Source organism: Phoca vitulina, unplaced genomic scaffold (genome assembly GCF_004348235.1).
Source record: "Phoca vitulina isolate PV1807 unplaced genomic scaffold, GSC_HSeal_1.0 scaffold50, whole genome shotgun sequence".
Classification (NCBI taxonomy): Eukaryota; Metazoa; Chordata; class Mammalia; order Carnivora; family Phocidae; genus Phoca; species Phoca vitulina.
The window spans coordinates 1,179,431-1,204,897 of NW_022589753.1; the positions used below are offsets into that span (position 1 = coordinate 1,179,431).

General features: G+C 59.1%; 1 protein-coding gene across 2 annotated transcripts in view; it reads right to left on the reverse strand.

The window, feature by feature from the left end:
* Positions 1-437: 437 nt before the first annotated feature.
* NTSR1 (neurotensin receptor 1) overlaps positions 438-25,467 on the reverse strand; it is a 49,830-nt gene continuing 24,800 nt past the window's right edge. The window contains exons 2-4 of one of the 2 annotated variants that reach the window (XM_032387772.1): positions 12,365-12,566; positions 8,282-8,372; positions 438-2,262 (exon numbers count right to left, since the gene is read on the reverse strand). In XM_032387772.1, the coding sequence (XP_032243663.1) occupies positions 2,247-2,262; positions 8,282-8,372; positions 12,365-12,566 (309 nt within the window). In that variant the 3' untranslated portion in view covers positions 438-2,246. Of the gene's footprint in view, positions 2,263-4,724; positions 6,883-8,281; positions 8,373-12,364; positions 12,567-25,467 lie in introns of those variants that run through there. The other variant, XM_032387771.1, reaches the window with a different exon arrangement.

A 25,467-nucleotide genomic window follows, 5' to 3' on the forward strand; every position in this document is an offset into this window, starting at 1 on the left:
GTTCTCTCTCTCTTATCTTGTCCCGACTGAGGGGCGGGGCTTACGCTCCGTGAAGGGTAAAGAGGCAGACAGGTAGATGTGTGGGCCACTAGGCAGGTGGTAGGGTGGCCCCTGCAAGAGCTCTTTGTCAGGCAAAGCAGTGAAATGACGGGATGATGCCGTGGCACTTGTCTGCCCTGCGGGACCGCCCAGTGCAGGCTGGGGCACAGGAGTTCCCGGGACAGCCTCGGGCATCCTCTGCCCATCGCGGCCCCTGCAGGGGGCAGCTCTCTGGAAGCTTCCATGCAACGTCAGCATTTCAGGATTTGGCCAGCTGTTATTTTATTATTATTATTATTTTCATTTAGTATTTCTGAGCCACCACATCTCATGTTGACAAGACACACAAACACTCAGAGAGAATCAGCGTGGTCTCCTAAAGGCCCTCTGGGCAAGCGTCTAGGGCTGAATACAGGAAATCGCTGCCTGGGAGGTGGGGGGAGCCTCTGCTTGGAAGGGGTGAGTCAAGAGAGTCATTTCCAGTGGGACCAGGAGGGTTTGGTTGGGGCTGCAGTTCACCTGTGCAAATAAGCAACACAAGGTCAGATCCCCTTCTGTTCCCGAAGCAGTTCTGCCCCCTGGAACCCCCCAGCAGAGATGGGAGGGGCGGCGGGGAAGCCGGCCGCCTGCCGCAGGTGCTCGAGTGTGTGACAGGCACCCCCAGGGAAGCCGGCCTCCCTGCACAGATTACAGGAAATGGCTCATGCTGGAGGTTCAGTGAGGCTGACGTTTTCCTCTGAACTCCCAGGGGCAGAGAGAGAATGTCATGGAACATTCTGCCAGAACCTTCTTTGAAGGGACTGAAGAGTTTCATGGCAAGCCCCTGGACGCCGGTGGCGACGTGCTCTGACATGGATCTGCAGAAAGCGTTCAGCTGTAGCAGTGAAATTAAAAATGCACAGACCCTGCGGCTCAGAAATTCCGATCCCACCGTAGGGATGGATGGAGCAGGTGTGTGTAGGAGCAAAGGGGAAGACGGGCCAAGCTTCTGTGCTTCTTGGGGAGAGGGAAGGCCTGGAAATGATGCATTGGTGTGTCCATTCAGAACATCCGCAGTTGTGGGAAGAAGGATGTGCCTCTCAATGAGCAGATTCGGAACAGTCTCTGAGATGTCAGAAGTGTAAAAAGTAAGTTGCACGCTTACACCTCCAAGTGAGACAGAAAAAGCCGGAGGCAGACGTTCTGTCCCACGGATTACTAAAAGCTAAAAACTCTGGATGGAAAGCAAAGAGCAAAGCCCGAGGACTGTGCACAGTGATACCAGCAGGTGGAAATAAGCAGCAGGTGGATTCAGGGGAAAGGTTAGCTCTGTAGGAACTGGTGGGGCAGCCTTATGTTGCCTGAGTGACTCCTTCATTCCCCAGCTCCGGCCCCACAGACAGCCAGCAGCGGGGCCCTCGTGACCCAGTCCCTGAGTCCCACCCACCCAGTCACTGGTCGGGGAGGCAATCCCGGGGCGCCAGCAGGGTGGGGAGGGGAGGTGCCAGCCGCACACGGCACCTGGAGCCTGCCCTCCCCGCTGGGCGCCCTGGGACTCGGAGGCACGTGCTCGTCCGGGCCACCCTGCACAGGCTGCTGGGGACCGACTTCCCTCCCAGCATAGTGATGGTGGGTGGAGCCCCCAACCTGGGATACCCACGGGCACTCGGGGTCTTGGGAGGCAAATGAGGCCGAGGATTGAGCCTCTAAACCGAGGGGGTTAGCTGACAACAGACGGCGAGCAAATGTCCTTTTGGGAGTTTTGTTCAGATTGGGGAACTTCTTGCTTCCCGAGAGACAGGGGGCCTGGGAGCCCCTCAGGTCTTCTGGCCAACCTGCAGGGCCCCGAGGGGACACCCGGGGGCGGGGGACTTGTGCCCTCACGCCACGCCAAGCAGCACCCAGACCAGCCGCGGCCCCCTTGGCTACCGTCCATCCTCACTACAGGATTGCTTCCTTACAGGAATGCTTGCCAGAATGTTCTGTGCATGTTCGTCTGGCTCCGGGCTGGAGGGAGGTTTGCTGAGCTGTGCTGGGGGCTGCAGACCTGGGGCTGTGTCATTCCAGGGGACGCCACAGTGGGTCCGGCTTTGCCTCGAGTCCACCTTGTGTGTCCGTGAAGTTCCGGGCGCCGTGTGTTAGTGACGAGGGCCCTACAGCCCCCAGCAGGAACCGGCGAGGGACGCAGACGCTTGCCTGTTGGTTCGCTCATTAGATTTTCTGAGCATCTAGGAAGCACCAGCTCTGTGTGGGCAAAGATCAGCATGTGAGGGCAGGGGTCTGGCTGAAACCCAGATGGTGGGCTTAGCGTTTCTCATTGCGTCCTGAGAGACAGCCCAGGCGCTCCTGTTCAACTCCCAGCTGAAACAAGACAGCAAGAACCCTGCTTGGGGATGAGAACAGGACTCCCCGGGCGCCTGGGTGGCTCAGTCCATGACCCCGGGGTCTTGGGATCGAGCCCCGCGTCGGGCTCCCTGCTCGGCGGGGAGCCTGCTTCTCCCTCTGCCTGTTCCCCTGCTTGTGCTCTCTCTCACTCAAATAAATAAATAAAATCTTAAAAAAAAAAACGCTTCCCTGGGGTGTGGGCCTCGGAGCCCCTGTGTGAGTCAGCTGCTGCCAATGAGGCCCGGGCGCGGGGTGAGTGAGGCCTGGCGCCCGTCCCTGCCGCCGCTCCCCGAGGGGCCCTGTCAGAGTTGACAGGTCGGCGTGGCTGGGGCTGAGCTGACAGGTCTTGCCCCGGTTCTGGGCCTGGCTGGGCCTTCCCCAGGGGCTTCCTAGAGCAGCGCGAGGCCCCCACGTGGCTCGTCATCCTGAAGCGAGTGGGGAAGGCGGGAGCCGAGAGGCCCAGGCACCCGCAGTCTGCACCTCGGAAGCTGGGCCTCAGGCTGCAGCTGGCAGCCTCGCAGCACCGTGGGAGAAGGCCCAACGGGGCAAAGGGCCAGTGCCCTCGCGTGTGGGTGCATGTGTGTGCGTGGGCGCACACGCGTGTGCCCCCCTCCACGTGCAGCACGGTGGGCTTCTCGCTTCCCGACTCTGGCGCCCGGCCTCCCCCTTGTCGTCTCTACACCGTCATTCCCTTCATAAATTCAGCCTGGACCTGGTTTCCATGGAGTTCTGATATAAACTGGAATTCAAATCATAATTGGGGCAGTGGGAGGAGGGAGAGGGTGCGGGGGGAGCTTGTCCCGAGCTCAGGCTCCAGCAGCAGGCCCAGGCTGACGGCCGCATTTTCCTTCCTTCGAGTGTATGTTTAAACGTATGGAATTCCCTCCCAAGCCCTCCTCCTGTTGCCTAGTGATGGTAATAGGCCAGGATGCCTCCAGGAGAGCCGGGAGGGTGGATTCCTCTCCTGTGCGCAGGGACAACGGGGATCCAAGCTCAGGAAACTTGCAGGAGGGGCTTGTCTAGGGCTCTGGACTCATGGGAAAGTGGCACGGACCCGCGGTCAGGGTTGCAGACTGCCTGCCCACTGTCCCCCAACTTTTTTCTCCTTGGCTGCCCTGAATTCTACCATTAGAGTTTCATTCCTTTGGATATTCTTGTGTGATGTCAGTGCACCTATTGGAGCTGGCCAGTGAGCCCCTCACCCTGGGAGTGAAGGGGAGTCCTGAGACTCCCCTGCTGACGAGGGGCAGGTGACTCCTACAGCAGAGATGGGAGCATCCAGAGCCTCACACCTCCTCCCTGTGCCAATCAGAATATGGAGCAGCAAGTCAGCTTTGAGAAAGCCAGGTCTTGAGGAGCAGTTAGCAGGTGAATGAATGGTGAGTGAATGAATGAATGAAGGGAAGGGCAGGCATGGGCCTCTGCTCCCAGCAGCTGAATCGATGAGTGAGTGAATGAATGAGCGAAGGGCGGGCGTGGGACTCTGCAAGAGAAGCTGTTGCAGGCGCAGGCCCCGCGTCCTGGGGCTTCTGCGCGTGCACACGGGGTGGGCTGGGCCTGGCAAGCTGGCCTCCAGGTGTGCGGTGGTTCTGAGGCCAGCCGGCTCCTCGGGCTGAGGACACTCGAGGAGTCAGGACAGAGGGCCCTCCCTGCGGCCCCACAGCCTGGGACGATGCTGCTCGTCCCCCAGGCTGGACTCCGTGGGGACACTGCCGTGAGAGGTGCAGGCCTGGAAGGGGAAGCCGGAGAGGAGACAAGGGGGGCAGCTGTGTCAGGGGATGGGTTCCCAAGTGTCCCCCCAACCACTGACCCCTGGCGGGAAGCCGACTTCCTTCCCTCAATTTTCTGGGCTGGCTGGAGGGGCCAGAGTCCACCACTCGCAGGACCGCGCAGGCCCGTCATGTGGCCCCCTCTGTGCCCAGCCCACGGAGCGGGAAACGGGCTCAGGGCAGGCCGGGCGTTCGTCACATAGCCAGCGTGGACCCGGGTCTCCCTGACTCCAGGACTCGAGGGGACCCCAGGGCGTATGGGGTCTTCTGCACCAGTTCCTTCCTCTTCTGCTGCTTCTTGACGCTCCGGTGGGGGCAGGACCTGAGCTGGGGGGATCGCGGTCCCTAGTCCCCCAGCCTTTGGGAGACGTGAGCAAAGCCCGCGTGGTTTGGGTACAAGGGTCCCAGTGCAGGGCTGTCTGCCGCGCCCGTAAATGCCTGCTGAATAAATATGTGAGTGAACGAATGGGTGCAAGCAGGCCCCCCGGCCCCCGACAGAAGACTCCAACCGCGGGGGCCACAGTCTCCTTTATTAAGAGACTCGGGGCTTTGTTCTTGCCGACGGCGGGATGTCACGGTGAGGGCTGGGGCATGTCTGTGTGAGCGACATGAAGGGCTTTCAGCATCACTACTGAGCAGCCAAGCAGGCCCCTGGCTGCTGAGAACAGCGGGGGGGCCACAGCGGGACGCGGCCAGCTGCTGACTCCGCGGGGCACAGGGGAACGTGGGGACCACAACAGTAAAATCGGCTGGGGGCCACAGTGCACACCCTGGCCCAGCTGCGTCTAGGAGGCCCTGGGTTGGTGAGGGTCCCCATCCCTAGTTGATCTGCCCCCACCCCAGGGAACCGTCTCTTCCGTCCATTCCGGGCTGGGTCCTCCAGGACCGGCACCGTCAGCCCCGCCGAGGGGGCTGAACCACCACGCGCACTCGTCAGGGGGCAGAACCGAGACTCTGAGGATCAGGTGTGCCCGAGGGGCCGGCAGGGGGTGGGGGGTGCCTGAGGGCCCGTCAGGAGGAGTCCAGGCCCTTGTCCGATGCCCACTGCCTGGGCCTGGCCTCAGCCGTTGCCGAACTGATGACCACTCGCTGCCTGCCTGGCAGGGCCCAGGGGTCCCACTCACCCGCCCAGAGCAGGTGCCTGTGTGTGAGATCTGGGCGGGCCTCATCCCCCGTGCGGGTGGCCCCCAGGTCATGGGAGGGTTGCCTGGCCACGGACGGCAGTGGGCCGACTGCCCGGGAAAGGTCCTGTGGCTTGGAGAAGGATCCTGTGGGGTTCACGTTGGGGGCCCAGATCCAAAGCCGCCGTGGAGACTGGACTCTCCAGCTTGTCATTTTTATGGGTGGGGGATTGAGTCCCGGTGCCCTGGGACGCGGACCAGGCCTCCTGCGTCCTGAGTCAGTGCAGCTCACAGCTGTGGGCCTGACAGTCTCCCTCAGGACGGTGAGAACCTACTTTAAACAAAGCCTGTATTTCATTTTCCGGGCCCTTCTGCCACTCCCAGTCAGCTTACCCAGGGCAGCTCATCTGGGATCTGCTTCCCCTGGCTCAGGGGACCTTCTAGGGCCAAGACCAGGACAGGCCATCCTGTCTGGAGACCGGCTCTTACAGATCAAGGAGGCGCCTGCCTTTCCGGGTGCTCGGGGCTCGGCCGTGATCCACGACGCTGGGCCTCGGCCTGGCTGCCCGCAGGCTACGGGCGCCTAGGCTCCTCCTCCTCACCTGTGGCTGAGTCCCTGCAAATGGCACCTCTCTGGGACCTGGCCATCACCTCTGCCCTTCAGGGAGCCCCCCTTCCCCTCAGGAAGCTCACCCGCACAGTGGGAGCAAAAATGCCCATGGGGACGTCCCCGGCCTGGCTTGGGCCGCCGGGCGGGTGTGAGGACGCAGAACTCCGCTGGCCTGGCCTCTGCCAAGCCCCCGCTGGCCGGCGTCCCTGCAGAGCCTGGCCGTCTTGGCGAGGAGGAGGGAGAGGCCTGGGTCTGGCTGGTGCCTGACCCAGCCGACCCCTGGGCTGTCCTTCGGGACACATCAAAGCTTCCCGGGAGCCTGGATGCCCGCGACGGCCCCGCCAGCCGGACTCCTCCCAGCGCCCCCGCCTCTCGGGGCCGCTGCCTCCCCTCGCCCGCCCAGCCAGGCCTGTGTCTTTCATTTCTGTCCTCTCCGAACGCCCAGTGGTGTGGGAACAAAGAAGTCTGCCTTTCACCCACCACTAATTTCTCCTCATTAAAGGCCCTTTCTGGATCCCGGAGAGGAGCAATCTCTCCCCGGCTTTCAAAGAGGCCCCGAGGGAGGGGTGGGGCGGGCTGAGGGAGACGCTGAAAGGAATGAGGGCCCCTGGGGGTGGGCGCCAGGTCCGAGGCCTCTGCGGAGCCCCATCCCTGCCCCCTGGAGCCGGGGGGCCACGGTGGGGGGTGGTGGCCAAGCGGCCGCCCCCTCCTCGGGCCCCCCGCCCCGCTCTAATACAGCGTCTCCCGAGTGACGTTGCTGGAGAAGGTGTGGTTGCTGGACACGCTGTTGGTCTTCCTGGAGAAGGCTGGCCTCTCCCTCCTGCGCCCCCACAAGGGACAGAGGCAGGCCAGGGTGGACAGAAAGGCCTGGCGGAAGTTGGCGGAGACCAGGTTGTAGAGGACAGGGTTGATGGCGGAGCTGACGTAGAAGAGCGCGTTGGTCAGCATGTAGAAGTAGTGGTAGAAGTCGTAGAGGAACCTGGGCGGGCGGTGAGGGAGAGGCGCTCAGACCGGCACGGACCCCGTGGCCGCCCACGCTGTGGGCTTGGGACAAAAATCGTAAGAACTACTTGTAAATTTTTTGACATGGGGATGTTTCATAAATTCCAGGTTCTGGCTTCTCTGCAGAAGTTGGAAGTTCTGCCTGCACTCCCACTGGCACCAGTCTGCGGAGCTGGGTTGTGGTTGCCCTGCCGGGCCCGTCTCCACCTCTCCCTGCAGGACCCCTGGCCTGCCCTGTGCAGAGTCCCGGCATGCCAGGGCTGCAGGGAGCGGCTGGTCCCCGGCCTCCACTGAACAGCCAGGGCAGGAGCCCCTTCCTTGCCTCCTGGGCAGCTGCATACTTCACCCTCAGCTTGCTTGCCTCCACTCCCAGGGATCTCACTCCCTCACCAGGCAGCTCACTTTACCAGCAGGCAGCCCTGAGTTTCAGAAACCCTTCCCTTGGGGCTGTGCTCTGCTACGTGCACCTTCTCCTCTGTGCTAGATCCGCCCTCCCCAGTGGTTCCTCGGCACTGAGAAGAACCTGGCAGCCCAGGCTCTGGCTGTGCAGAAAAAAGTTCCCATGGTGGGCCCAGGGCTGCTCTCTCAGAAGGGCCTCCTGGCCAGGCTGGCCTCGCCACTGTCTGGGAGCTTGGATTTCAGGGATTCACCGTCCCCTGAGAGGAGGGGCTCCCTGGGCCTAAACTGTTTGTGCAAACAACGTGGTTGACGCCGAGCAGCTCCTTCCCCCGGGAGTCTGGAATTTGGGCACTCGCCAGCCAGGGGTGCTTACGTGACTGGCCCCCAGCAGAAGCCCTGGGCGCTGGGCCTCTGGCGAGCTTCCCGGGAGACAGCATTTCTCACGTGGCCTCAGCTGCTTCTGGGGCAATTAGCCTGGGGAGGGGGTTCTGGAAGCCGTGCCTGGTCTCCCAGACTCCTCCGCAGGCTTTTCCTTTTACTGATTTTGCTGTGTGTCCTTGGGCTGCGATAGGGCACAGCGTGGGTGTGGCTCTCCCTGAGTCCGGGGGGTGCGCCTAGCGACTCCCCCAGCCGGGGTGTGGTCTAGGATGCCCACACAGTGCCATCGCCGCCCCCCAAATCCAGCAGAGCCAGCCCTTCCTTGTCACTCTCCAGATGTCTCCAAACTTGTCTCGTTCCCACTCTCTTAGGGGCTGCTTTCCTTTTCCGCTGTAACCTGCCCCGTGGCGTCTGTCCCTCCGTGGCCTTCTTCCTTCCCCAGCCCATTCACGGACACACCACGAACCCGTGGGGACCCCTGACCTGTACCCTTGCCCTGAGCTGCTCTGGTCAGCGCCCCCACCTCCCATGCCAACCTGTTTTGGGGAGCTTCTCCCAGCCTGAGCCTCCCCCCTCTGTCCCAGGCTCCTGGTACTCACAGGGTCCACTGCTTATCGGAAATGTAGCAGAACATGAGGCGCCGCACGTGGTAGGGCAGCCAGCAGACGACGAAGGCGATGACCACAGCCCCTGAGACACAGAGAGACATGGGTCCTGTTCTGTGCACAGAGACTTAACACTGTTAAAATGTCAGTGCTAGGGCGCCTGGGTGGCTCAGTCATTAAGCGTCTGCCTTCAGCTCGGGTCATGATCCCAGGGTCCTGGGATCGAGCCCTGCATCGGGGTCCCTACTCCGCGGGAAGCCTGCTTCTCCCTCTCCCACTCCCCCTGCTTGTGTTCCCTCTCTGGCTGTGTCTCTCTCTGTCAAATAAATAAATAAAATCTTAAAAAAAAAAAAAAAAAAAAGTCCGTGCTACCCACAATTACAGACTCCATGCAACCTCTCTCAAAATGCTGATGACCTTTTTTGCTGAAATAGAAAAACCCATCTTAAGATTCATGTGGAGTCTTGAGGGGCACCTGAAACAATCTTGAGAAGGAAGAACAAAGCTGGAGGACTCTCGTGTCCTGATTTCAAAACTTACCACCAAGCTGCAGTAGTCAAAACAGTGTGCCATTGGCCTAAAGACAGACATAGAGACCATGGGACAGACAGAGAGCCCAGAAATAACCCTCACAGATATGGGCACATGATTTCCTAGAAGGCTGCCCAGACCATTGTACTGGAAACAATACGGGGAAAACGGGACAGCCACGTGCAGAAGAAGGAAGCTGGACCCCTACCTCACACCTTACACAGAATTAGCTCAAAATGGATCAAAGATCTAAATGGAGGAGTTAAGAGTACAAAATTCTTAGAGGAAAATGACGGGCACCAACTTGACAACACTGGATCTGGCAGTAACTTCTTGGATATAGGACCAAAGGCACAGACAACAAAAGGAAAAGCAGATGCTCCAGACTACATAAAAATTAACAAACTATGCATCAAAGGACACAGTCAACAGAGCGAATGGGTAACACACAGAACAGGAGAAAGTATTTGCATCACACATTTGATCAGGGATTAATATCCAGGACACACAGAAAATGAAAATTCAATAGCAAAAATCAAACAACCCAATTACACACTTAAAAATGGGCAAAGAACTTGAACAGACATTTCTCCAAAGAAGATACACAAATGGTTAATCAGCACATGAAAAAGGGCTCAACATCACTCATCATGTGATAAATGCAAACCAAAACCACACTAGGATACCATCTCACACCCAGGATGACTATTATAAAAAAAACCAAACAAACCCCAAACCCTAAGAAAATGGTGATTTTTGGTGCAGATGTGGAGAAATGAGAACCTTCCTGCATGGTTGGTGGGAATGCAAAATTGTATATCCACTTTGGGAAACAGTATGGAAATTCTTCAAAAAATTAAAAGTAGAATTACCATATGATCTAGCAGTTCTACTCCTGAGTATAGTCCCCAAAGCATTGAAAGCAGGGACTCAATGAGATGTTTGTACGCCCGTAGCACTGTTCACGATGGCCAAACGGCAGAAGCAACCCGGGTGTCCACCCACACCTGATGGATAAATACAGTCTATCCAGACTCTGGAGTATACTCAGCCTTAAGAAGAAAGGACATTCTGACACCTGCCACGACGTGGATGAACCTTAAGGACATCATGCTCAGAGACATAAGCCAGGCACAAAAAGATGATCCCACTTGCCTGAGGCCCCTAGAATAGCCCATAGAGACAGCGAGGAAGGGGTGGTTGTCAGGTGCTGGGGAAGAGTGGCTCGGGAGTTAGTGTTTCATGGGGACAGAGTTTCAGTTGTGTAAGATGAAAAGGTTCTGGAGACTGATGGTATGAATGTGCGTAATACCACTGAATGGACACTTAAAAATGGTCAAGATCATAAATTGTATGCTAAGTGCATTTCACCACAGTGAAACAGAAAGCAATAAAAAAGCCAACCACTTGGGAAAACCTGGGGCTGGCTGGGCGGTCCTGGTGCAGAGAGAAGCTCGTCCCTGAGATGGTGCATCCTCATCTTGGGACATGGGGCGAACCTGCAGGAGGAGCTTGGTTTTGGGGCCCTGGCCCCTTGGCAGCTGCCCTGACTCCACAGGCCCAGGAGACCCAGCCTGCGGGAGGCCCCATGATGGGAGGGCTTCCTGCTGGCTGCAGTAGGAGATGGGTTGGTGGCACGGGGATGTTCCAGGAAGCCTGTCCCTGACACAGCAGAAGCAAAGGCTGTGACCCTGACCCCTGAACACAGCCTGCTGGCCCCCAGCCACGAGGCTACTGTGGCCCGAGGAACGCTCTTAGCAATACTATTATAATGATTAATGCTGAAATGGCAAGACTTTGGAAATATTAGGCTAAATTAATTATTTAAATGAATTTTATCTATTTCTTTTTACTTTTAAAAATGTGGTTACTAGGGGCACCTGGGTGGCTCAGTCATTAGGCGTCTGCCTTCGGCTCAGGTCTTGATCCCAGGGTCCTGGGATCGAGCCCCACATCGGGCTCTCTGCTCTGCGGGAAGCCTGCTTCTCCTCTCCCAATCCCCCTGCTTGTGTTCCCTCTCTCACTGTCTCTCTATGTCAAATAAATAAATAAAAATCTTAAAAAAAACAAAAACAAAAACGTGGTTACTAGACCATTTAACATTATGTGTGGCACCTGTGTCATATTCTTATTGGATAGTGCTGCTCTGGACCTCTTTCTTCCAAGAAACAATGGCCGCTGAGGGACAGGTGGCCTGGGGCAGAGGCCCAGAGGCCTGTCTGCTGGGGTGAGGGTGACAGCAACTGGGAGGGCTGCTGGGAGGCACAAGGTAGGTGGTCGCGGTTGGGGAGGGGGCTGGGTCAGGCGGGACTGCCTTCAGCAGCAGGGGGCAGGGTGTTTTGAGAAAGAGCATCCTCTGGATGGCTCCTCAAGGATGCCATCTCTGGGCACAGGCCAGGCCCAGGAACCCACACATGGAGCACCACAACCCACATGAGCATAAGCTCCACCCTGAGCCCTCCTGCAGTGGGGGCTGGCTTGGGATCTTTGTAAGGGTTGGTTTTCAGGATTCCCTATTAGAATGTGGGTCACAGTGCAGAGGGGCTGCACTTCAGGCCTCTCCAGGTCCCTGACTGCCTGGCACACATGGTAACCCCCACCTCTGCTGCTCCATGTCTGTGTGAGGAAGCTGCCTGACCCAGAGTCCATGCTCAGGAGACTTGTTGAATCAGTGAATGGATGAGTCGTAGGATGGATGGATGGATGGATGGAAAGAAGGATGGATGAGTGGATAGATGGGTGGATGGGTGGATGGATGGATGGGATGGATGGATGGGTGAGTGGATGGATGGGTGGATGGGTAGATGGATGGGTGGATGGGTGAGTGGATGGGTGGATGGATGAGTGGATGGGTGGATGGATGGATGGATGGAAGGATGGATGGATTGTGGATAGATGGATGGAAGAATGGATAGATGGATGGAAGAATAGATAGGTAGATGGATGAGTGGATGGATGGAAGGATGGATGGGTGGATGAGTCAATGGGTGGATGGGTGGATGGATGGATGGATGGAAAGATGGATAGATAAGTGATTAGATGGGTGGATGGATGGATGGGATAGATGGATGGATGGATGGATGGATGAGTGGGTGGATGGGTGGATGGGATGGATGGAAGGGTAAGTGGGTGGATGGGTGGGTGGATGAGTGGATGGGTCAATGGGTGGATGGATGGATGGATGGAAGGAAGGATGGATAGATAAGTGATTAGATGGGTGAATGGATGGATGGATGGATGGATGGGTGGATGGATGGGTGAGTGGGTGGATGGGTGGGTGGATGAGTGGATGGGTCAATGGGTGGATGGATGGATGGATGAGTGGATGGGTGGATGGATGGATGGAAGGATGGTTGGGTGGGTGAATAGGTAGATGAGTGGGTGGAGTAAAGAACACTGATCCCTGGGTGGAGCCAGACTTCTGAGTCTCTGCTGGGACTACTCCATTTCCTGGGTCTTAAACTTTGCCCTGTTTGGTGGTGTGAGGCTTGCCGCTATGCTGGCCTCTGGCTGCTACCCACCCCGGAGGGCCCAGAGGCTACGTACGTAAGACCCGGACGCCATGCCGCAGGGCTTGGACCCTGCCAGGCTCGATGGACATGCTGAATGAGCTGTGCTGGTCCCCAACCGTGCACACCTGGCCCTGCTCAGCTGCCTGGCGGACCATGATGGTCAGTTTGTTGGCGATGATGGTGTTCAGGATGGAGATGACCACCATGGGGAACAAAAAGGACATGAAGGTATTAATCTGCAGAGAGACAGAGAAGGACAGCTGTCAGGCTGGTGTGTAGGGGACATCACCCTGCTGCCTGCCCCACCAAGCCGGGACATGGAGTATGGAAGGTGCTTGGTCTTTTGGGGCAGACTGGCAGATGCACACTCCACTTTCTGCCTGCTTCCCACCCACCCCTGGCTCAGAAGTGGTTCACAGACTCTCTGCCACCTCAGTGGGCCCCTTTGCACAGGGTCCAGCCTACAGTGTGGACTACACTCTGGCGTGCCCCACGGACGGTGTGGACTACACTCTGGTGTGTCCTAGCTGCGGTGAAGGGCTGGGGCTCTGTGTTCCCAGGTCTGGACATGATGTGTCATGGTTGCAGTCCCCGAGCCCCAGGCTCTCCTCTAGGATGGCCAAGCCCAGCATCCCTCATGTATATGGACAGTTCATGTTTGGACAAACATGTAAGACCCCTCCTCCTGCCCACCCCATTGCCTCTCAGCTCATTGAAAACAGCTTCTTACGAGCACCTCTAACTTTGACGTCATTTGCATCTGGGGAAACTGGGCCTCAGACAGGCCAAGGGGCTGGACTACACTTGACTGGGCCCTGCCAGGACCCGAGGCTGAGAACAATCCCTGCAGCCCCTCTGCAGGGGTGGCTGTGATGGGCGATGGGGAACAGGACTCCCCCGGGGGCGGTCCTAAAACTGGCATTACTGAATAAAATCTTTAAAAAAAAAAAGGGGGGGGTGCCTGGGTGGCTTAGTCAATAAGCGTCTGTCTTCGGCTCAGGTCATGATCCCAGGGTCCTGGGATTGAGCCCCGCATCAGGCTCCCTGCTCCGCGGGAAGCCTGCTTCTCCCTCTCCCACTCCCCCTGCTTGTGTTCCCTCTCTCGCTGTGTCTCTCTCTGTCAAATAAATAAATAAAATCTTCAAACAAAACAAAACAACAACAACAACAACAAAAACTGGCATCACCTCCTGGGGCAGTGGACTAACAGCATCGAGTGGCTGTTTATTCTTCCTGAGCGTTCCGCTGTCTGGCGCCCCTTGCTCCCTGGCAGGGGCAGCGTGGCCTCGGCCATGCCAGGAGGCAGTGGGGCCCATCCCTGCACCTGCTAAGCTGCTCCACATGCTCATTTTGAACTTCAGGTTCACAGAGGTTTTTGTTTGCACTTGGAGAGGCTGCCTGCACGGGCTCCGGCCTGGCGGCTGCGATTTCCCTAAAAAGTTCCACGGGTCTGCACCTGGGGCTCCCTGGGCTCCAGGCGGCCCCTCCTGCCACCTCCTGACCTGGTTCACCTGCAGCCTGAGGGTCCTCAATCGTATGACAGAGATGGTCTCTGCAGGGTGAGGACGACCGCACCTCCGTCCTGCTCACACAGGCAGAGGCCCGCGACGCCCAGCAGCCACCAAGTTGCGGGCAGGTTTGCTCTGCGGCCCCCTTGGCGGTCGGGCGTCTGTGCAGAACAGGGCAGACTCACATGCCTGCTCCCTTGAGGGCGCTGAGGCCTCCAGCTGAGGCCTCCAGAGGTCCTGCCCACCTCCACAGTGCTCCAGGCCCCACCTGGGAGATCACGAGGCCTTCCAGGAGGCGGTGGCCTAAGGATTATCTTCAGTTCCACCTGAACAAGGCTCTGCTAAACGGGAGGATGCACAGGCCAGAGAAAGGCCACCCAGGCCCTCGGGAAGGGGCCTTTCCACACCCGCTGGCCCTGGGTGCCCATCACTCACTGCCTGCCTGCAGGGGTTCCCGCCAGCGCCCCCGCCAGGCATCCTTCACTCCTGTGTCTGCCGAGCTTGGGAGGCAGGTTCCCGCTGGGGCCCCTTCCCACGTCCCTTGGTTTCACTTGCTGTTTGGAGCTCACCTTCTGCAGGACGGGGGAGGGGCTAACAGGGCAGAGAGGCCGCTCCGGGAGGGTTTCTGAGGCTGTTGCTGGGCAGGGGTGCAGCAGGACGCTGGGTCTGGGCCCAGGAGACAAACAATTCCCTGCGAGTCACCTCAACCCGGTACAATTTAAACAGAACAAATGTATCCAACACAGATTTCAAATGTCAAAACATTCAAGACACCACACCTCGCTGAGCACAGGCAGTTGAAACTGCCCCCTCGGAGGGCCAGGTGGGGGCTGTAAGCAGCAGGCCGGGGCCCAGCTCATGGCCTACGGGGTCCGGTCGGAGGCCCCAGTGGCCCCCCCGCTGGAGGAGGGCTAGGCCCTTGCTGCTGAAGTCCGGAGTGAGGAGCGGCCTCACCCGGGCGGGCCTGCCCTGATCGCAGGCTTGGGCCAGCACCGGCTGCCAGAGGGTGGATGCCCTTTCCTCCGCGGCCCCCACCCCTCCAGCCTCGAGACTGAATCTGGATTGTGGAGGCCCCAGGGACACACCCGACGCTTAGGTCTTGCCTTCTCTTGCCGGAGCTCACGGCATGGATGGGGGCTCCTTCCTGTACTCTACCCCCCACTTCTGGGAACAGGGGAGCAGCCCGCCCTCTCACAACGAGCAAACAGGACCACGTCCCATGAGCCTCGTGCACAACCTCTGGGAATGCTGCGGATGTCACCACAGGAGGGCAGGAAGGCTCGGGGGCGGGACGCCAGGGCCTCCCCAGACAGACAGGTGCAGACGTGGGCGCCGTGCCCGGTCTACGCATTTGTCCCAATAACACGTAAGACCTGGGAACAGACAGGCTGATTCTAAAATTCAAATTGAAACAAATAATGGAAGAACAGCCAGGAAAGTTCTGGAAAGGAAGAGCGATGGGTCAGTACCAGACGGGGAGGCATCGACTTACCAAACCCACTTACCAACGACCCGACACACGAAACAGAGACTCTGAGAACGGTTTGGCACAGATAGATGGATGGACAGAGAGATGGGTGGCGCAGAGAGAGGCCAGAAATGGCGCCCAAGGAGGCAAAGTGCAGCATCTAAGCAAGAGGGAGAAGGTGGGTGACCGCCTGCAAAGCTAGGGCCTGTGGCCTCTGCGCCCTTCCCGGGACCTCCCCTCTGCTTCCCTGAAACTGCCCACCCTCTACCCAGCGGCCCACCCTCCAGCAGGCCTCTTATTCAGGAAAAAGACACGACCTTTTTGTCCTGCTGAGCCCGCAGGGGTGAGGGAAGATGCCTTTGTAACCTTTGGTTGCATTTTCCCACCTTGCGGGGAGACCTGCCCAGGATGAAGCCCGAGTGGGAGGAGGGCACCCATGGCGTCGCTCGAGCTCCTGGATCCAGCCGTTTGCAGCCACTGCTCCCAGACTTCCAGTTTTTCTTGAGCAAAATAAAGGTTTCTTTGTTCCCCTTAAGATAACCTGAATTGGTTCCCGAAACTTGTACCTGAACTCACAGAGATCCCACACCAAAAAAATCCGATGGAGCAAAGATTAAAATCTAGAAATTAAGGCCAGAAAACTACTAGAAGAATCGTGGAAATCTTACTTTTCATCACGTATATTAAACTGTTGGAGTTTGAGAAATAAAGTTGTTCAGGCGCTGCTATGAAGTTTTGCCATAAAAAAATCAATGATGGAAAAAAGTCAATTTTCTCAGCCCTGGGAGAAATTCCTGTCCTACCTCGTCTCCAGACATCCCCGTGACCCGGCCCCGGCCCCTCTGCCTCACTCTCCCTTCAGACTGAGCGGCTTCGGGGTGGACCCAGACAGCCCTGCAGGAAGCGGATTCCAGAGCTGGAGCCTCCAGAGGCCCCCCCATCCCAGTGCCTGTCCTCCATCCCCGTGGCCCTGACTGACCGCTGGGCGAGCTCTGACCACAGCAGGCAGCCTGCTTGGGGGCGGACAGGTCTTCCGAGCGCCAGGCCAAGAGTTTGGGTGCCGCCCCGCCTCCTTCCTTCCCTCCCCTGCCTCTGGGCTCCACAGCCCAGGCCAGAGTGGGAAACTCCTGAGGCGGGCAGGGGTCCAGGAAGCAAGGGCGCCTGGGGGGGGTTGGGTATGGGGTGGGGGGGTGTGCACCTTGGCCTCAGACAGACCTGGCTGTCCACTGGCTGTGAGCTGTGCCTTTGGGCAGTTCCAGAATGGCCCCTCAGACTCAGCTTTCTCATTTCGGAAAGGGGGAGAGTACAGATGCTCAGCTGAGTGCTGCAAGCTTGGTCTGTCCTCAGGGGTGCCCAGGATGTTACTGGGAGAGCCGAGGAAGCCAGGTGGGGGGGCTTCAGCGTGGGGACTGCGCCAGGATGCGCTGAGGCACCAGCATGGCCGGTCCTGTGTGAGGACTCGGGGCCGGTCTCTGACTCCAGCAGTGGGCACCTCATCAGGGGGATGGAGTGCAACCGTGAAGCAATAAAGAGAAGGTGTGCATTTAGGGCCAGCAGGTCTGCCGGGAAGGGAGGGCTGACCCCCAGTCCTGGGCGATGCACATGGCAGGCTGGCAAGCAGGTGAGGGGCACCACGGTGGGTGCAGCGAGCCTAGCCCGGCCCCGGGCCCTCGGTCAGCGAGGGGGTCCTCCACTGAGACCCCTCTCCTTCCACCTTCCAAAGGCCTACTCCCACTTGCTCACTTCCCCTGAAGAACAACCTTTTGTTTTGTACGGCAGCCCATTTCTCTCTACTTCATCCCGTGTGTTAAATAAAGAGACGGGCCCTGGGCTCACACTGCTTCCAGGCTCAACACCCAGCCTGCGGTGTGTGGGAAGGCACAACGCACAGCTGGGTTCGGCTTCTTGTCCAAACTCCCCAAGTCAGAGACTGCAGGGACCTCCTTGGCTGGCTGGGCAGACGAGCAGCCCCAGCTAGGCCCAGGCTCACGGGTGACCCAGGTCAGGCTTCAGGTGGAACAGAACCCTCCTCAGACCCAGCAAGTATGGCAAAAGAGCAAAGACCCACCACGCTCCGCCCTCGTCAGTCGCTGCAAAGCAGGAGCAGCGAGGTAAGTCATTCCAGAGTCCTGGTGTGTCACCATCCCTCAGAGCAGCCTTGCTTGATGAGCGAAAACCCAGGAACAGCACAGGGCCCACCCTTCGGGCTGGCTGGAAGCCATGGCGCATCCACACCATGAGCCACTCTGTTGGCTCAGGAATGAGTCCAACCGGGCGTGCCAGGGTACTGGTTGGGTGAAGAAAGCAAGCACAGAGGCGCTAGGGTGAGGTAAGGAGACCATTCCCAGGAGGGAACACCAACAAAGGCCAACACGGGCTGCCTCGTGGGGGAGGGCTGGGAGGCCCCTGTCCCCTCCTGAACTGAGGGCACAGGAATGGAATACATGGGACATGTGGTTTGCTTCTACATCCCGTGACAGGGGCCAGTGGTCTTTGCCCCCATGGTCACATGAAAATCACATGTGCTCCTCCAGGACTGGGAAGGGCCGGAGGCATAAGGGACCAGATCTCAGTGGCTATGTCCTCATTTCGGGGTGGGCCAGAGATAAGAAAAGGGTCTCTCAAGGTGACACCGCCCAGAATTTCCCATTCCTCATCTAACAAGCACCTTGACACTCCAGACACTGCTGGGATCCAGAATTCAAAAGATCTGCCACCCAGCAGGGACACCTACCCGTGGGCATGCATCTGGAAAACAGGACAGACCAGCGCTGAGCTGCACACCGCTCTGTGGGTCAGTGCTGGCCACAGGCCTGAGCTTCTGGGGAGGAACTGCTGACATTTTTGAGCCAACGGGTGGAAGACCAGGGGAGAAGATGGGGTGTGTGACCTGGAGAGGCCATGCGAGTCATGTTTAGTGTCTCAAAGGCCACCACAGGGAGGGGGACTCCACGGGTCAGGTGCCTGCTTCAGGCTATAGATCTCGACCCAACACCATCCATCCCACCACTGCTAGCTCTAATAAGGAGACGCTGGCTCAATATAAAAAGGACATTTTGAGGCCCTCTAACTTCCCCTTTCTAGCTGATACAAACTTTACCTAAGCATGAATGGAATGCTTGTCACGAGCCAGACAGCAGGCTCAGTGCTCTGCAGGGACTTCATCAAATACGCACATCGAATTAAGAAGGTAGAAGCTATTGGTATTCTCACTCTACAGAAGAAGCAACCCAGATCCAGCTATGAGCCCAGACCCAGTCTGACCCACAGCTGGAGTGCTCACCTCCCACATCACGGGGCCGTTTTATAGGCAGTGAGCAGATGAAAGGAACATGCATCCCCTGGGTAAGGGCAAGAGCCAGACTGGGGTACGAGGACCTCATCCTCATCAGTGAAGCTTTGCTGGACACATGCCCTGCCCTCAACTGCCCAGAGAGGACACTGTTTTTGGGTGACTGTGAATTTCTGAGAACGACTGTTACTCCAAAGCTCATGACTCCTTGGTGATCTCTCAGGGCTGAACCTCTGTCCATTTCTCTCTCCTTTCTTTGATCTATCTTCTGCTCCACCGTGGTCCCCATGCTCCTCTAGGGCTTGGATCTTCTGGGAGAAGTTGGACCAGAGTTACTGGGGACTCACAGGGAGGGAATGATCCAGCCTAGGAAGCTGGGGGTTCAGCACCATGGTCAGAGCCACCAAAGCCGGTGGCTGCACTGGGGACCTGGGGTGGGGTAGACCTGGGGGGGAGACCAGGGGTGAGGGGCTGCGGTGGGTGGACCTTGGCTGGCTGGGGTGGGGGCTCTGGGGGCACCCCAAGCCAGCTAGGAGTAGGTGCCATCAGTTACACTCCACCCCATCTCTAGACCCTTCCTGTCCTGATGAGGGGCAGGTGAGCACCTGTAACCTGTGTGGGAGGCGCTCCCCCCACCCCTCCTGCTGCTCCTGCAGTCTGAGAGTGAACCTGGAGAAACAGACCCCCCCCCCCCAGAGCCACATCCTGTCTGCTCCTGGCTGTGCTGCCCTGCTGGCACCAGCTGGGCTGCTGGGAGACCCTCAATCGGATTAGGGAAATAGCCTTCCCAATTTGCCCGTCCCTTCCTGGGGACGGGGAGGCATCCTCCAGGAGGAGCAGGACGGCCCCTCCCCGGGCAGCACACAGGAGGGGCACCGGGGGCCTGGCCTTGGCTCAGAGGTGGGGGACTCATTAGCCTCACGGCAGCTGGGGTGGGGAGCTGCCTCTCGGTCGTGCCAGCCCCTCTCGAAACCACACGGAGGCCATCTGTGGTGCAGCAAGCTGTCAGGGCTGTGGGCTGAAGGCCTGTTTGCCATGTTTTCAAATATCTGTTGGCTAAAAAGCCCATGAGGATGTTCAAATCAGTGGGACATCTGCTAAGTAGCAACACACGGGTTTTAAAAATCCTTGACAAGGACAGGCGGCAGAGTAGTGAGCCGTGAGCAGGTGCGGGGCCGTCTGACCCGGCAGCACGGCCCCTGCTTTTGTGGCTGACAGAATGTGGGCAGGAAGGTGCCTTAGTGGTCACCTAACACACGGAGACCATGGTCCACGAGGGGTGTGCCCGGCTCTCATCTCTATCTGCACCTCACACCATGACGGCGACTGTTTTCTTGCAGGATGGCTCCCAGTTTGTAAGAATTAAAATAGGAGCTGAATTTGACCAGGTTTGCTATGCTTTTTGTGTGCGTTTTTCTAATGTGTAGGGCATTAATTCGACTCTGAGGGATTACACGTGGTGCCAACTCCACACAGAGCATTCTGGAGACTTTGCATGTGCCTTTGACAGAGATCGAAGCATCAAAGTTCTGCTCCACGCCAGGAAAACGTGGGGACCTGGTCTCGATTGAGACCCCGGGCGGGGTGGGGGGGCCACACACAGATGCCAGCGGGAGGGTTTCCGGGGAGTTCAGCAGGCCCCTCAGCTGTGCCTGGCGTGGGGTTCGGAGACACAGGGAGCTCACGTGCTGTAGGGCGGAGAGTTCGAGCCCGAGCTGGAACAGGCATCGACAGCACCTCAGCAATGTGGTCAGGAGAGCCGTCCCCCCCCGCCCTGCTCTCCGTGCTCCCGGCACCGCCGGCAGATGAACCTGCACCCCACAACCTTCAGTGTTTTCTGACACATAATTGTGTGGGCAGTTCCGCAAATATCCTGTTCCTTCCCAATTTCGAATTACCGTCCCCCAGCAGAGTTGGCCACTGTGCTCCCGTGGACATCTGGTATGTGCCCAGCGTCTCTGCTCCTTTCAATAGAATTAGTGCTCTGTCCCTGCTTTAGGTGAATCTGATTATGGCAGACCCAGAGTGGGGTGGCCGGTGTGAGGGAGGAGGGCTGGGAGGGGCCACCCACACCCCCAAGCCCAACTAGGGCTGCGCGTGGTTCTGGTTTCTCCCCAAGCTGACCAGCTTCTGGGCCTGGCAGGGGCCCCCGTGCTCTGGCTTCCCTCCCAGCAGCGATACTTCACGCTCCCTCAGCCAGGGGTCCTCTGGGGCCTCCACCCGGGACAGCTGTGACCTCAGAAATGGTGGCGGGGTCCCCCCCAGCCCCACTCAGTGAGTGCCTGGCTGTAGGTCTTAGCTAAGTAAGCAGGAACGCCGCCGCCCAGTTATCCCAAAGCAGGCCCCCCAACGACCATTCTTCCTTCCGTGCCTGAGAGAACATGGCCACGTGACCAACGGGGTCCTACTCCACTTCCCTCCTTTCAGCCACGGACTCTGAAACAGTAAATAGGCCTGGTGGACGCGCCGTCCTCCGTGCCAGAGAGGGCCGCTGTACATACTGAAGAGCAAGGCAGCCAGGATTTGGGCCGGGCCATCCTCAAGCTGGGCCTGTTTCTTGTCTGTAAAGAAGGGGGTGGGCTGGTCCCAGGAATGGGGATGGTCCAGGCTGGGCATGGCTCGAGGACCAGGGCAAACGTGGTCTGTGGCCTCCAGCTCCCGTGGACAGAAGGGCGGCTTGCAGGAAGGACCCCGCCGCCCTGGGCCGTGGACGCCTGGCAGGGTTGGCGCTCTGAGCCCACGAGAGCCACAGGGGCTGATTGGCTCCAGGGAAGCCTCACTGTCCCGAGAGCCGAGACACGCGGCGGGAGGGTTTGCCGAGACCTTGCCGGTATCCCACTCGTGGGCCAGCATCCTTCTTTCTCTTGCAGCGGCAGCTGAGGCTGTGTGAGGGGACCAGGCTGTGGGTGGGGCCTCCCTGTGCTCAGGCTGTCAGCTGGACACAGGCCCAGGACAGCGGCTTCCTCCCGGCTCGTGAGCCACAGGCTGGAGCAGCCTGCCCTGGAGTCTCCTCTTGGAATGTCTCCGCACCCAGGGCTGCCCCTCCCTCGTGTCTACGCACACCCTCCTGGGTTCACCAGCCCACCCTCCGTCCTCTGAATGCACCTTGTCTGCCCGCCACGAGCATTTATTGAGCACCTGCTGTATGCAGGGCACTCTGCACAGACGGAGGTGGGTGTGGAGGACAGGTGAACACACGGGACTCAGCGGTGAGCATGAGGCAGTCTGGTGGGGACAAGGGCCGTTTTCTGGAGGAGGAATCTTTATGCAGGGTCCTGAGAGATGAGGGGCACGAATGGGCGGGAGAAAGGAGGGGGGCCTCAGGAGCCCGCAGGGGCTGGGCGGGGGTCACATCACGGAAGGCCATCGTGGAAGCAAGAGGAGGGGATGAAGAAGGTGGGTGGAGCCCGGGGGCAAGCTCTCCCGGGCCCGGAGAGCGGCCATGGTGGCCTGTGTTAGGGTGGTGTCCACGGGGATGGACGCAGTGGATGGCTGGGAGAAACCGGGGGGCTGCGGCAGGACCCAGGGATGGGTGGCTGTGGGGGTATGGCAGGGAGGAGGCAGTCAGCGTGAGGCCAAGAGGGGACTCCGGGGAGACTCGGCCTCTTAGGCCATACAGGACGCTGGCTGCACCGCGGCGGCGGGTCTCCTCCTGCTTTAACAACCCCCGTGCGGGCGTCTTCACTCTAATGCCCTCCCAGGTTAGAGGTCCTCCCTCATGGTCTCCTCCAACCCAAGGTGAGTCTCTTTCTGTGCGAATACCTCAGCAGAGAGGCTTTCCCTGGCATCGGACAAGCCGGTCTTCCCGGAGGCCTTGCCCCCGGAGCCGTCTGCAGGCTGTCAGCGTCCGTCCGCCGCAGTGACTGCCATACGAGGCGTTCGTGAAATAGGATTTGTTCTGCCCAAGCAGGAGTCAGAGAAAACCGCAGCTGCCCTCCCAGCCGAGCCTGGACAAGCGGGAGGATGTGGGCAGAGGTGGGCAGAGGGTGCGAACTCACTGCCTCCATTTGCCGCTGCGACGTGCGCTGGGCGCCCCGACAGGCTGCGGCCGCAGGGGACCCTGTCCTGCTCCCGCCGTTGCTGACACACCTCCTGCTATGGACGCAGGTGCAAACCGCGGCCTCCGGGAGGTCCGTTCCCGGTGTGCGGCGGTCTGGGGGCTTTTACCCAGGCTCCTTCGGGGCGATCTGCTGCTGCCCTGTCGATCTGGGCCCCTAGTGGTCCCGGTGAGATGAGTTTTCTCTGGCGGCTTCGGCCTTGGCCTCCCGGTGCACCGGCTCCACGTGCCGGCCGTGCCAGGGGGCAGAGCGCACTCGCAGGTACTGAGGCGGTCGGTGCCAGAGGTCTCAGCTTCCTGCAGCCAGTTTGTGGCTCTCCCAGCGAATTCAGCCACAGGGAGACAGAGTCTCACCGACACAGAAGCTACAGGGGAAAACCCACAGCTCTGCGGGGACTCAGTGGGGACAGAGCGTTCCTACAACTGGAAAAATGACTTCGAGGCCACCCTCTGGGCTGCGAGACATCTGATCAACGTGACTGTTTCTGCACAAGCCCCAGGGTCCGGCCCTCTGTGCCTGCTCTGTCCCCAGACCAGCTGCCACCGGCCCCCACACGCCCCGAGGTGGCACGCTTGCCCACCCGCATCTTTGCCATCCTTGGGACTTCCCGGGGTCCTGAGAGCCAGCCTTCTTAATTGTCACAGGCAGCCCCGGCCTTGCGGTGTCCTCTTGGGGCCAGGCGCTCCCCTAGACATCCCAGGCCATGATGCAACTGTCACGGGTCCCTCCACTAACAAGACTGTGCCACGAGCTTGTCAGCCGGTGGCCCAGGGAGGAGGGTCCTCCGAGACCGCTGACGGCTTCCCGCACCCTGGACACCCACCTTTTGCAATGTGGCCGGCCCCTCCTCCCACTAAGACACGGAGTCCATGGCCCACGCCCTTGCTGGCCTGGCTCTGACCTGGCTCTGACCTTCTGAGCCAGGCCTCACGTTTCCTGCTCTCACTCCCCCAGAATGCGGCTACCACAACGTGAGGAAACCCTGATTTGTCTCCCAGACAGCGAGGCCTAGGCCAGAGCCAGCCCAACCTGCAGACAGGTGAGTGAGGCCGTCTCGGACTCAACTGGGCCCGTGGATGAGTCATCACCAGAGGACAGCAGCCACGGAAGTGAGCCCAGCTCAGACCAGCCGAAGGGGCACCGCAACGTCACTGTTGGAGCCAACAGGCTTGGGCTGCTTCATTACACAGCAGGGGCTGGCTGGGGCACTGCCCCACCCCCACGTTTGCTCTTCGGAGAGAAACACCCCTAGTGTAAGTAAAACACACCCCCTCCCCAGGGGCTGACAAGAGGCCCGAGGAGGCAGGGAGGAAGCAGGGGATCGCAGCTGACTGCGCTGTCCTACCCCAGAATCCGGGGGCTGGTTTTGTGAAGATGACTCATGGCACCTGCACTGTGTCACCTCCCCCCCCGGTGGTGCCACAGAGCCAGGGGGAGGGGCACGAAGGAGGACAGGGGACGGTTTTCCTTCGTTTTTATTTCCTGTGAAGAGAGGCTCATCCACGGCTCTGACTTCCTGAAGAAGCAGCAACATGTCATTAAACCTTGAAAGAGGAGAGCCAGCTCTCTGCTGGTGGGTCAAACTCAAGTGTGAAATCCAACACCTGTGAGCCCCGGGCAGCCGAGCCCAGGGCAGCGGGACGGGTGGGCCTGGGCCCTTCAAGGGGCCTGTGGTTTGCTGGTGTCTAAGGGGGATCTTCCCTCAGTCCCTACAATCAGCAAATGTTGGTCATGCACATGGCTTTTGTCATGTGCGTTTGTGTGTGTGTGTGCACGGGTATCTGAGTGTTTCTGTGTGTGTACACGTGTGTGTGCGTGTCTCTGGGTGTGTGTGTGTGTGCTTAGCTCCCATACGTGTTCCTGTTTTGCTTCGGCTCATGCAGAACCAGGGAAGTCACTTGAACATGGAAATGCATCACGATGGTGAGGGGCCTGGGGGCCTCGGCCTCCCACCTTCATCCTGTTGCCCTCCAGATTCTGAGCAGAGACCCTGCCTCCTGAACCAGGCTGCCGCCGAAGGGATGTGTTTCAGAACACACTTTCCCTGCAGTGAACACGTGGGCTTTCGTAATCATGCTGGTTTCTGTTGAGGGACGAACACCTGCAGATCGAGGGGGTAAGGGCCAGGCTCTGAAAACCAGGCTCTGTGGTCAGGAGAGCAGTTGAACACGGGTCCAAATCTGGGTGCAGACCAGACCCCTGTCAAGAAAACTGAACCCAAAACAGGAATTGGCTGGAGCCCCAGTTCTTGGGCAAACCCTCCCCCCATTCGCACTCCCAGCTGGGGCCGCCTGGCTCCACTCACAGCCTCACAGGCCCCCGCCCGGCGTTCTGTCCCCTGTCCATCCCGTGCATTTCCTCTTTCACCCTCTGACACCAGCCTTAGGGGTGTACTTGCCTCACGTGACCCGGAGGGGAGCAAACCTGCCACAGACTGAAGGGTGTGTCCCCCAGATTCATATGCTGGAATCTAGCTCCCAAGGACATGGTGTAAGGAGGTGGGGCCTTCGGGGGTGATTAGGTCACGAGGGTGAAGCCCCCACGATGGGATGGGTGTCCAGGGAGCTCTTGTGCCCCTTCCACCGCGTGAAGACATGGCAAGAAGCCGTCATCACAATCAGGAAGTTGGGCTCTCGCCAGTCACCGGGTCCACTGGTGTCCTCGCCTTGGACCTCAGCCTCCAGAGCTGTGGAGGTTCCAACATGTGTCTGTTGTCGAGAAGCCCCCAGTCTCTGTTGGAACAGCTAGAGTGGACGGATGGATGGAGTGGCTAGAGCGGACGGACGGAGCAGATGGACAGAGTGGCTAGAG